Source organism: Ischnura elegans, chromosome 5 (genome assembly GCF_921293095.1).
Source record: "Ischnura elegans chromosome 5, ioIscEleg1.1, whole genome shotgun sequence".
Lineage (NCBI taxonomy): Eukaryota > Metazoa > Arthropoda > Insecta > Odonata > Coenagrionidae > Ischnura > Ischnura elegans.
In genome coordinates, this window is record NC_060250.1 from 77,846,351 (window position 1) to 77,859,743 (window position 13,393).

General features: G+C 38.9%; 1 protein-coding gene across 1 annotated transcript in view; it reads left to right on the top strand.

Annotated features, from left to right (window-relative positions):
- Positions 1 to 13,393, top strand: part of LOC124159096 (alkaline phosphatase, tissue-nonspecific isozyme-like) — a 245,307-nt gene that overhangs the window by 24,174 nt on the left and 207,740 nt on the right. The window contains exon 2 of the mRNA XM_046534639.1: positions 4,305 to 7,136. Coding sequence (XP_046390595.1) covers positions 6,980 to 7,136 — 157 coding nt within the window. The 5' untranslated portion in view covers positions 4,305 to 6,979. The remainder of the gene's footprint in view (positions 1 to 4,304; positions 7,137 to 13,393) is intronic.

Sequence of the window (13,393 nt, forward strand, 5' to 3'; positions counted from 1 at the left end):
TTCATTCAAAGGACTAAATGCTAAGCAATGACGGTTGTGGGTGGAAAAATATGGCAGAAAAATTCATAAGTTAGATAACAGTAGTTTTATGGAATACGAATAATTGAAAAGGCGTGAGAATAAAAATTTGTGTGGAGGAAGGAAGAATGAGAACATTTTGATTGGAAAATTAGAAAAAGGGAGGAAAATTTAGTCAACTCCAACAAAGCTGTGTGTTAAAATCGACTTTTACCCTATTTAACCTTTTACCCTATTTAACCCTTTTTAACCGAGAGCTGCTTCTGGGAGATATCAAGATTTCTCATCATAAAATGTGAAAATTTTCGACTCATTCATAGTAATTCTGACAGCTATATATTTTGCCGTTTAAATATACAGCACAAAAGAACACGTAATTTAAATCTTTCCTGATTAAAGCTGAAAATGTCGATATTTTTGATGCTACTTGGAATGAAAATAGGGATATAATGGGTTGATTGTACTTCATCATTAATACGATGAATTCTAGCTTAGTAGTTCAAGATGAGATAGTACCTTCCTCTCCTAATTGATATGTGCTAGTCACGCAATAGTGGAGATTTCCCTAAGGAGCCACTTCTGTTCCCGTTAGACAGACGCCCGGCGTCAATAATCCGACCGCATGAGTCCTCGATGTAATTGGGAAGAGTACCAGTGAACGTTACTTCCGTTTGGCTATTCCAACATGAATCTGAATTGCTAGTACGAGAAATTGAGAGGAACAATTCGTTGACAAAACTCAAGCAAGTTACAAATTGGTTTCGCTTTAACTCAGCGGTAACAAAAATTCTTTGGAATTTCTACTCCTACCTGTATACGATTTATTAATAAGCCCTTAGACAGCCATTATTCTTAACATTGGATGGACATCGACAAGAGGTCTAAGAAACCTAAACAAGAATGTCTGAAAGCCCAGCGTTTAACTTCTTAGGGATTAACATTCTGCCAGTATTTCCTAACGAGTCTTTTCATTTTGCTTTCAAATGAGCGTAATTTTATGGAAGCACATTATAAACTAATATTCTATTGAATCGAAACTTGGAGCAGTTACGTGGTGGAAGGGCTCCATATTAATAAATAAAAACACTTTGTTACTTCCACAAAATTCACAGTTTCTATTTTATTACCGGTTTCGGCTATTACACCATTTTCAAATACACCTAGCTACCCGTCGAACCCAGAACTTCAACTAAATGGTGTAAAATACCTTTCATAGGCCCTATGTCTAATGCTGTATCCCAAGCTATCCCCAAAAACAAATACAAAGTTGCTTTTTATAATAATAACACCTTGGGTACACTGTTAAATAATGCTATAGATGTTATTGAACCAAAATTAAAATCTGGCATTTATAAATTAAAATGTAATGATTGTGATTCATGCTACGTCGGCCAAACGGGACGAGACTTCAACACCAGGGTAAAGGAACACATTGCATGTTGGAAAAACAAGGACGATACGTCAGCTTTCGCCCGGCACCTCCTGGAAATGGGGCATGGAAGTAATTTCGACCCCGAAATACTCCATTTTACTAGTAAAGGAGGAAGGATGGACGCCTTGGAAATTCGAGAAATAGTCATAAATTGATACCTTGCTAACGACATAACCTTTCCCAACCTATCCCCCTTATTACTCATCACCCTCCCAAATCCTCCACCCCAACAACCCACCTGACAAACTGTGTCCCCCCCCCATTCTTTTCCACGAATTACCAATCCCAGCTTGAATCTAAACCTTTTTCCCCACCTCCACATTAACAACCACTATATATATACCTGCCCCCACCATATATTGTACGTATTTGAAAATGGTGTAATAGCCGAAACCGGTAATAAAATAGAAACTGTGAATTATGTGGGAGTAACAAAGTGTTTTTCATCATTAATATTCTATACTTTATGATTAATAACGTCATTGAAAGAATATAAAATTGTACTTTTTCCGCATGAAATTCTTGAGGAAGAATTTGTAATCTTTGCAACTCATTTCTCTGTATTTAACACCACTAGGTTATAAAACTTCTTAATAAGCCCAAATTTTATGTAAAGATAAAAATAAAGATGAAAAGAGAAAATCAGCAGTTTTAATTTTGAAATGCTATACAGATCCCTAAGTTCACTTTCAAGTAGTTATCTTAAGGATAAGATTTTTAATCATTGAATAAATTAAAGAATTTTGATTGACAGTACTGGCAGATAGGGGATTCCATGTCACTTAGAAAATGATTGTAAAAAATCGGATTGAATGGAGTAGGTAGTTACTTCATTGAATTTGACAAATTATTGAACAATTCACATGCTATCATATGGCTCTGAAAGGTAGTAGAAAAAATATCTTATGAGACCAAGATACATTTTTATTTTCAAGTGTGTGGCAACTTCCATTATTAATCTAGCAAGATCAACGCTGTGTATTCCTAGGTTGCAGTTGAATTACGGATACTGAACGCGAAATTTCCAATAAAGAATAACAGGGTTATTCTTGACCTTTTATGACCATATGAATGACTTTTTTTCTAAATCAGGCCCTTATCTCTAACTTCCGGGATTTATCTAACCTGGGGGCCTTTTATCTAACTTCCGTCTCTTTTCTGAGAACTGAATCCCAATCAAAGTGGCATTCTTGTTGAGATTGATAACATACATATATGGCAATAAAAAAGAAATTCTCGAAAAATGTCTTTAACGCATGAGTTCTTGCCAATTTAGCTAGGGGAAAACCCCATGAGAAATCTTCAATAGGCCCATGCATTCTTTCCGTCTTCCTTTGAACCCAAATACTTCCTTATTTTACTGTTCTCCATTCGCCCACATCCAACAATGCCTCCTCCTCCAATCACCAAAGCCATAGATAGGGAGAACAGGGGGCAAAAACCCTTCTAAAATGTTGAAGTGACAGGATATCTCCTCCAAATGAACCCCCAAAAAATGTAGACCCCCTACAAAAATCCTCCTTCTGGCTTCAAGTCCGCCATTCATATATTTACTTTGCCCCTTTTCTCAAGCTTCCTGACCTCATCGTCGATATTTTTAACCTCCTTATTCTTCCACCTGTCTTGATTCTTCCGTCTTCCATTGACTGCGTCTGAATTTTTACTTTGTTTACTACACCTGAAATCCCCACATCATCTTCTCATTTTCGAATAGACTTTTATTTGCTTCCGCTGGATTCCGTTGACGTCTAGAATTATATCACTAGGAAAACACGTTGAAAGCATATGTTGAACAATAATGCATTGCCGCTTGATCAGTCCAAAACTTTGGATTGCCCTTTTTTAAACCTGATCAATTTTTCACCTCTACCATCTTACGGTTTGTAATACGCATCCATCTATTTCCACCGCTCAAATCTTGTTGGTCTATATAAAACTTTGAACAAACGATCCTAAATAACATAAAATGCCGATGTGAAATAAGTTAGGAAATGGAGGTCACATTAGAGTAAATATTTAACTTTTCCGAAACAATGTTTAAATTTTACTCGACTCACAATTACGCCGTTTTTTGTCGGAGTAAAGCCTTTGCCATTCCTATTATGAATACATGGGATACATGTTTTCACAACGGCTTCTTTCGACTAAGCCTGTTTTTCTCTACTTTTTGGGGGTTCGTAACCTATGAAATACTACGTTACGAAACGTGCAGCCACGAAAAATTGGCACAATAAATTTGTTTTTAAACTTTTTTCTAAAGACTTAATGAACAATCCTGGAATAGATAATTTTTCTTTTTTTGTTTGTTTAAATCAAATTAACAACACTTACATGGTACATTCCATTAAAATCGCACCCATTTAGGAAACTACGGCAACCCGAGAATTGTTTACGCTATCCTATTCCAGCCTGATTACAGATTGATCGATTGATATAATGCGCATGTAAAACGTTACTAGTAGAGTAAGGAAAAGGTAGAGGGAATCTGAGCGCATTGTTGAGAAATGGTCTGGAACTATTACAAAAATACCCTATGAGTAACAATACGAGCCAAGCTGGCTCAGCGCGAGTCCTGCAGGGTTAATAATTTATAATATTAATTTTATTTTTTATTTTATTTATCTTCATCACCCCGAAAACAGCGCTCTGAAGGCCTTTTACATCGGGAGAAATAACATTTAACAATGAGTATCACACACAACCATGCCCAGGGCAGAGGCAAGCTACCCAGTCGGGACTCGAACCCTCGACCTTCGGATTGGCAGGCGAGGACTTTACCCCGCCGCCACCGATATTTTTTCATCATATTTTGAAATCTTATATCTAAAGTATATCTTTGTCGTGCATTCCCCAGGTGGACGCCTTTGCCGCTAACAGGAGTAGCCTCCCCGGAGGATACCCAACCAGACGACCCGCCGAGAGGAGTCACCTCTCCTGGGACCAGGACGGGCTCCGTATTGCCGCGGGATCAGTCACACCCCTTCGACCCCCAGAGGGACCGCACTGTCGATCACGCGAGATGTCTTCGTGACACCGCGCCGTCTGTGCCTTCCTGAAGGCGGCCAGCCACTGCAGGACATCTTCACGGGCTTCAAACCTGAAGAATTCGCATTTACACGTCACTTTTGACGAGATACGTTTCTAAGCGATTCTTAAATCCACAAGTATTCCTTCAAAACCACGAGCTTACCGTTTAGTCTACTTTCTCCGCTGATTTTTCAGTGAAATCGATTCGTTTGAGTTCAAGAAGACGAGTTACACCCTGAAGAGTTGGCCACACACTCTTTAGACCTAGAGTTTAACGAAAACAGGAGTTTTGCTTCTACCGCGGCGTCCTTGAAAAGCGCTTAGTGACGTGGATTCGAAAAACCTCAATACCGTGTTCCATCTCCACGGTTATCGAGCGAGATTGCAGTAGATAAAAATATGTGTCCCTCTTCCCCATCCATTTTCACGTCCGAAGTGTCCCAGATAATAAAATAAATATGAGTGAGAGATATTAATCTGGGGTGGTCGGATGAAAAATATAATCGATCAATGAAGGTATTGCTTGGCTGGAAGAACACCTGACTACCAAAAAATTCCAATCGTTTGTTTTCTCAGATTTTTTTTCGGTTCATACCGGATAATCCCCCAATGAAACATACATGAGCGTCAATCAATGGGAAAAAAAGAGAGAAGGAAAGCTATAAAAAACGCGACCGACGCGTTTCGCTCTACGGATTCCGCGGAAGCAGAATATGCATCCGGGCGCCGAATTCCAGGGCAGTCGTCAACGCTTCGCTGACCAATGTCCCCCCGGACGAAGTGAATAAAAAAAGGAAAGGACCGAAGGGCGGGTAGGTACATCCAAAAAGAATATAAAAAAAACTCTCTCTAAACTCTCCGGGAAATTCCGATTCTCTCCGCTGGACCAGCCTAAGCCCCGCCTCTTTTCGGCAGCAGCGGGAAACTCTTGGCAACGGGCACTTCTCTGATCCCTCCACCACTACAACACGAAGGAAAGAACAAAATCGACCCTTTTTGCCAAAAACTGCTCTCTCCGAAACAGGCCCTGCCACACACCATAGGAACGTAAAAAAAATAGACCCCACATCGCTTACCCAATCGCGAACGTGGTACGTAAAATCAACGCGGTACGTGAAACGTAAAATAAACGCGGCGTAAAAAAATAAAAGTTGCGATACATGGGAAGAGTTTAGAGCTAAAAAAATACAGTGCTTACCCTAGAGACAGGCAAGGCGGAGTCGAAGAGAGCAAAACAAGTGTTTGTAATAGGGTGTGTGGAGTGACTGATTGTGCAAGGGTTTGAATGAAGAGAAGAAGAGGGTCATTGTGTGATATTGTTTGTGTTGTTGCGACAAGGGGTCCTTGTTGTGAGGAAGAGGAACAGGAGTTGACGGCAGGAGCGCGTGGAACGTAAAGATATAAACGAAAAAAATCAATATACGGTTAAAAGGGAGAGGGTTGAAAGAGGGGGGGATCGGATCCGTAAATCCGTAATTTGTTCGATTCGAAAATAAATAAAAAGAGCAAGGGAGAGCGGGAGCTGATGGAGCAAAACACGACGGTGAGAGTGAAATGAGTGATAAATCGGTTCTCGACGCCCGGCAGGCCAGCGAGAAATAAATAAACACGTAACCAAAAAGCGCACCTATACATAAAAGGGAGACTGGGAAGGAATCGAGTTAAAGGGAAAGGCCATTCCATGTTTTCATACCCATAAAAATATACATCTCTCGCGGAGCGCCTAAAATAAACAAAAAGAGTTCCATTTGGTCATTTCCAGGATACAAAAACCTAAAAAGATCCGGAACGGCGTGCGAGAAGGACCAACAAACGGGAGAGTGTTATTATTTCATGCGCACCGATCGCTTATTTTCCTATCGCCCTTTCCGTATTATTTTTTTTGTTCGTCCCAACTCGTTTGGGTGAAAAGAAAATTCTCCAATTCCAGATTCGTGTGTGTGAACCCAAAAATAAACCCATCTGGTTTTGAAAAACACTAGGATTTGTTTGAGGGGAAGAAATGAACAATTGAAATTCACAAAAGTGAAGCTGGAAAAAGAAAATAATCTGCAAACGCTTTAGACAAGTTCCACTTTCACGTGGGGCATTGACCTGCACCTTGCACCCCTTGAAGGAGAAGAATAAAGCTACCTACAATTCCCAAGTGATGTGAGCATAGAGAAAGGATAGAAATAGGATAGAAGAGGCACTCTAACTTCACATTTCTAGTCAATAAGGGGAGAGCACAGCGGAATAACCTCGCTCCTAAGCCAATGAGATAGGCTAAAAGGAGTTGTGTAGGACAAGAGAAGGGTTTATAGCTGCGCGTGTGAAGTGAATGTTGGTGTAAGGGTTCTTGGGCTGAAGGGGGTATTGTGTGTGATATTGTGCGTTGTTGTTGCGGCCACAGGGATCCTTGTTGTGTGGAGGGGGGAGTTGTTGGGCTGCGGGCGCGTGGATGAGCGTGGAGGTTGGCGTCCCGAGTCATCTCCAGGGAGCGATTGAAGCCGAGGATCGGACATGGCTTCGCCTCGCAATGCCGGTGGTCTGCAGCAGCGGAGGGGGGCGTGGCACCGTGCCTACAGGGGAAGGATTGGCTTTGGCTTCAAGTGCATTTGTGGAATCGCCATCCTGGCAACGGTGGCGTGCGCCTTCGCCTCGGGCACGGTCGTACAAGGTGAGTCTAGGCTAAAGATTTACCCTACACTTACTATCCTGACCTTAGTTTTGTAGATCTGCACCCCAGTGCTGATCATTTTCAATACATTTTTGTTAATTCTTGACAACCAACCTTTGATGCGAGAAATTGGTGTTTGGTATTATTTTAAGGAATGAATTTTCCATTTTTGTTTTTTTTTATGCTTATTTTTTTAGGTAGAGTATAGTATCACTTTGCTAAAAAAAATGGCAAACTACGATTTTTGACGAGACGGATGGCGTAACGTTACGCCCATGGCACACAAGGTGTAAGAGAGACGATTCCTGGGCAAGATGCCCCCTGACGTGGAGAGCTATCCTAATATCACGGAGAAATTAACTAGGTATAGTTTGGGATGCTAACTGCAATTTGTACTCCGTTTGAAATAATTATCAAATGCATTTCAACGCAAATTTTATCAATTGTAAATATAATAGAGAATGTGATTTATTTATCCATTTATTGGTTTATAATTTTCCCAAAAACCTAATTACAGGGAAAACTCAATTCATACAAATTATATCAATTTACGTGTGGATGTACAGTCACGATCATTGTTATCTATCAGCTAGATAGGATTTAGTCATTGCAATTCATCAATAGCATCAGAGGTTTACAGAATATAATTAATATATAAAATGATATGGTGGAAAAAATTTAAACCACAAAATGATGTGTAAATTGAGAGTAGACATTATATGACCTGGCCAGAGAGTGAATATTTAAATCTCAGCTAAGTCCGTTCGTTTGTTGAGAAATAGATTTTTTACGACTTTCGATGTTTTAAGGAATCACCTGAACATCTAATAGTTGTTAATTCACGCTCTGGATTACAAAAATGAACACAATAAAGGACTGGAACTTAAAATACCTATAGAGTATCATAATTCAGGAGTGTAAATTTCATTCCATTACTCCAAAAAAATAATTCAAAGACCACTTCACGGCGTGCGGCGGCGCGCGAGCTACCAAGACGATGGTAATTACGCGTAAAATTAGTAATAAACAAAATTGAACGATATCATCGTAGGATTACTTGAGTAAATTCCAGGTATTAAATCTATACTTATTTCATCAATTTTATGTTAGGAGTCCACGGGAATCACGCACTTCGATTTTCAGTACTGCTTCCCAAAAACCTTTTTCTTGCCTTCAGAAGTTTTGAATGTTAATATCTACACTCAGCGCGGAAATAAATAGATATGGAAACGATAACAAGTGACAGAGACAGTTCCAGTCCCAGGTAAACTTGATTCAAAACATATTTCATTTTAGGGGCTCCGGCACCCATAACGGAAAATTTGTCTTTGTTCTACGGCGCGAATAGGCCACTTACTTCCAAAAATAATTAGTTTCCACCTGTTTTGAAATTCACAATCAAAATGAAATAATTAGTAGGTACCTATTTATCCTTAGTTGAGTGAACTCGCAAGTGGGAAAATTGCTAAATTAATCTCACTGGTAACAAACTTCGAACAATAAAAGCTATGACTCAAATTTTGCCCTCTTCAGCTATGAAAAATCGTGCTGAGGAAGTTGCAATCACACGTTTATGGACAAGGCAATGTGCCCTAACACACTCATACCTGTTTTCGAAAAAAAACATACCACATCGTTGTAAGGACTGAGACTCCTTCCTTAGTGTACGGTATATTCTGACTGAATGCGAAGAATGTCACGTTGTACGTAATGAGCTGAATATATCAGGATCTTGAGACATTGACAATATTCTTTGCAACGGCATTGAGCACACTCTATAAAAGAGTTTTTACAGTATGAAACTCCGGACTTGTTAAGATATTGCAACATTTCCTATTAGAATAGTGTAACTATTAAAATCTTTTATCTTGTTTTCATATCAAGTTGCATAATGACCAAAGCCGTCAACACATCACATGAATAAAATAATCCTACTACTAGGTGTATTTTTGGAGATTCAGTACATTATATTCAGCAGAATCAGAGTCGCAGCGTGGACCTGTTGTTGGTTCTATGAAGTGCTGTTTTTGGGCCGCTACAGCGTATCCACAAAGATCCAAACTCGTTGTAAGCGTATCGGTTTAACTACCTTTTTAAATCTGTATAAAATAGCCCTTTTGTAAATTTTCCAATGGATTTCAGAAAGAAAAATCGGAAATGATTATTCACTTGTTCAGAGATATCTCGTGGCACAACTTAGAGCCAATATAAGAGTTGGAGTTTGACATTTCAATCGCTCCCTAATGTATAGCACATGTTCAGGTGTTGGCAAATTTTGTTGAGTACCGCTTAAATTTTTTTCTTGCTACAGTCCTGGTTCAATAACGTGTGTATAACGTATGCATGAAGGTGAGTCAATACACCTGGAGAGACTAGAGATTTTTTTTTCAATGGGATTAAATCTCCGCCAACACATTAGGACGCGAAGTGTTTTTTCTGCCATTCCCATTGCGCGCACGCGAAATACAAATTGAGACCAAGGTTTCAAAAATTACGTTCACTCGGCCGGGCTACTCTGGGTGGAAAACAGAATGATCTAATGGCGCCAGACAAAACACATTGGCATATAAATTGGTACTTAGGAGGCGCTGTCACCATTAAAGCAATAAAAATCTTTCTCTTTCCGTATTCCCTCAGAAAATAAAGCAAAATGGCAAATGGCCCTCGGAGACCGGTACTCTTCAGCGAAAATGGACGAATGAAACGCTCTCCTCCATAAAAAAATCTAAATGGCCGGTAAATAATACATATTTTTTCATACCCATAAAATAAATTAAATTTACCTTCCAATTTTTACCAATGCGTTACTAAATTGAAAGCTATTTCAACTACACAATGCATAATTCAAGAGGATAGCTCCCTTTTTCCAGCTTTCCTATCATGATATTTGTCTAGCATTATTCACGAAAATTGTTCCTTAGTAAAATATTTTTAAAATTGAAGTTTTCTTTATGTCTCGGTAAGGTGGTATTCCCACTTCATTCGTATGTTAAAAATTCACGATAACGTTGTAGCTTGGTGGGTAGAGCGCTTGCCTACTGAGGTCCTGGGTTGAAATCTAGGGTAAAGCCTTCCAACACCCCATAATAAAATCCTCAAAGCGGGCCAAGGAGAGTAACTTCCCAGCTACGCTGAATTTATAATGTTCCCATGGCAGCGGGGAAGTCTAAGGTGAGCTTCACCAATTTCGATTGAAATAAAAATTCGGATAAATAACTGAATGAATAAATTAAAACTTCATATGACTTATGATTTCATCATTCCGATAGGGAAGATACCTACTACTTCACGTGAACATGAAGTAACGCATGCACAAAAAATATAATTACTCTATTCCCCAGTATAATTCTCGTCCTACTATAGTACACTCCTATGCGACGGGAGAAATCTATTTGCCAACAGCTTCCTTGTTCTGACTCCGGGTCCTTGTGGGACTCTGATACGCACCTCAGACATCCGGCAGATGTGCGGCTTGCTGCCAAATTAATTTTACAAAGTGACGCCACATTAAAAGGAGCCCGAGATGCGGGTGGCAGCCCCCTTAAGAACCAGGAAATCACCATTAACATGTGCTAAGAAGTTTGATGCATAATATTCACTTCAGTTTTTTACGAATTGGTTACCATATAACCGACATTTTTCCAAGAGCGTTCTTTTGATCGACGAGTAGACACTGAATGAATCAAATCACCAGATATGTGATATGAGCAGTGGCATCAACTTTTTGCCCTCCCGTGTAAATGAATATTGTCATTTTTAAGCTTGCCTGAATTTTCAAGCCCCTTCAAATCAGATAAAATACGTCAACTTAAAGTATAGCTTTCAGAATCATTTTTAGCATTGCAGCTATATACTGAATTATATTCTGCGAGAAGCTAGTCGGTAATAAAAGTCGGTCGAAGCTAATAGCTACCGAAAACTGTCAAATAACGTTGAAACCAAGATATGTATGACCAGAGTTTCCACTTTATATAACTACCTCGATTCGTCAAAAGGAAAATATTTCAATTATAAGCTGGTCAGATCTGGACAAAAATGGTACCTACACGATGAACACTTCATTTTTAGGAAAACCAACTACAGCCACTGGATTTATTCTTAGTTCTTCTTAACGCGTCTTTAAATTAAATTACAATTGAAAGGTTTATCAGCATTTATAAATACCTCGAATATTCAGTGATGACTGTTTTTGCTCTCACTCAGGTTTCGTCGACGAAAATGTGGACGAACCCATTCTGTGCATGCTTTGTCTTGGATTAAGGATAATAAATTTAAATAAGAACCGTCGTCCAATTCTATCTATGAGTATGTGGTGTATTTAAAAACATATATATTCTCTCAGCAATATTGTATAAATAGGTTAGCCTTCCAGGAGTTAATATAAGACACGGACACGGGATTGCTTTGTAGGACTGCTTCATCATAAAATAAAAATACTTTGTTCTATTACACACTTTATTTTAAATAGTACGACCCGAGTTTCTGCAAAAATACTATCATTCTGATGATAGCATGATATGAAGAAACCCGGGTCGTACTATTTAAAATAAAGTGTGGAATAGAACAAATTATTTTTATTTTATGAATCCAAGAGTTAATTTATACTCTTCGAAATATTGCTGGTGGTAATATATTTTACTCAATCTCACAGGAAAAATGCCAAATTTCCGTCAAAAGATAATATAAACCCTTCCGCAGTGCCCTACTAATGATATGCATTTTATGCACGCACACATTTGAAGTATTAAGTGTACAGCTGTGATGATCATGATTCTCGAGTGATAAGGCAGGTGCCGACAAGCACTTAATGTGGAGATAACAGCAATTTTGAGTTCAGACGCAAGAAAAGGGGTGACGCTATCCGGGAATCTACGGTTATTCAAGCCCTTCTACTGATACCTCACCTGAAAAGGACAAAGCATGAATGTGATAACATTTTCTTACTTTTTTACGGCAAAGGAAAGAAATGTATCCAGAAGGGACGACGGAAAGAAAGGTTTAAGTGGAAGTAAAAAAATATTTCCATGATATAATGCTAAAAAATGACTCAATCATTATTCATAGATATAGTAATGATAATTAATAGCAGATATGTTTTTAAAAAAAGGCTAGAAAAACAGATAATTGATAGGAAAAAAATGAAAAATAATAAATACATGGTCAAATGAATTAAGTACCTAACAATGAATGTACTAATAAATATTTTTACTGTTTTTCTCTCATTTATTGAAAGCTGAACCAATTACAAAAGAAAGGCATGTGAAAACTAAATAACTTAAAGGAAAAAGTTGAAAATAAAGGATTGAATACATGTAATTGCAATATGGTACGCTCCTCAATTATAATGTCATAACTAATGATTACTATTTTTCTAAATTTTTTGTTCAGTCAGTTATTTACGTCTCGATTTTCACAAATTGCACAATTTAAAGCTAACACTAAAGATACTTTTGAAGTCGCACGCATTCCACAATCCTTGATTATATCCATAAACCGTTAAAAATCGACTCATCTCATTTTTATTGATAATAAAGATAAATTTCAATGATATGCCTCGTAAATACAAATACGTTTTCCGCTATTTAAACCAAACTCTTTGCGATACCTTTGTTTTCGTAAGGAAGATTTCTCTAGCTTCAAAGATACGTCCAAGGACTAACCGATCCGCACGCGTTCCTCATCCAGAAAGTTTACATTGAGACGTCACTTCCTCCGAGTAAAACGAAGAACCACTGATCTGCCTTCACTTGGAGATTGGAACGGAGCCTCATAAAAATCCAAAAAGAATCATCCCTCTCGCACACGGGCACTCGTGTCAGTGGAGTAGGTACGCGCCGCCAAAGAGAAGAGCAGTAGAGTCAGTCGGCGGAAGCTTCGCAGGTCCCCAGTTCACAAGCCAATGCTATTAATACCCTCGTCTCGCACTCATAAGCATTTATATCTCCACTCTCCATTCCGCACCTGTGCTTCCATTCCCCCTAACCCCACCCTCCACTCTCCTTCCCCCACCCACCACGCGTGGCCGCTGCAGTCAAGCATCGTGATGTGATTTATGCTGGACTTGGCGAATATGGGAGTTGTGAGAAAAAAAGGACGCTGTGTATACTATAGTCTATTTTTGAAAGGCCCACTTGAGTAGATTCACGTACGTGGTGAAAAGAATTCGTCTTCTAAACATTCAAACCCGCATTTGCCAATTCGTCCTTGGGTCAAGAAAGGGAATATCAATACCGGATTGAGTGTTGATTCTCTTTTTG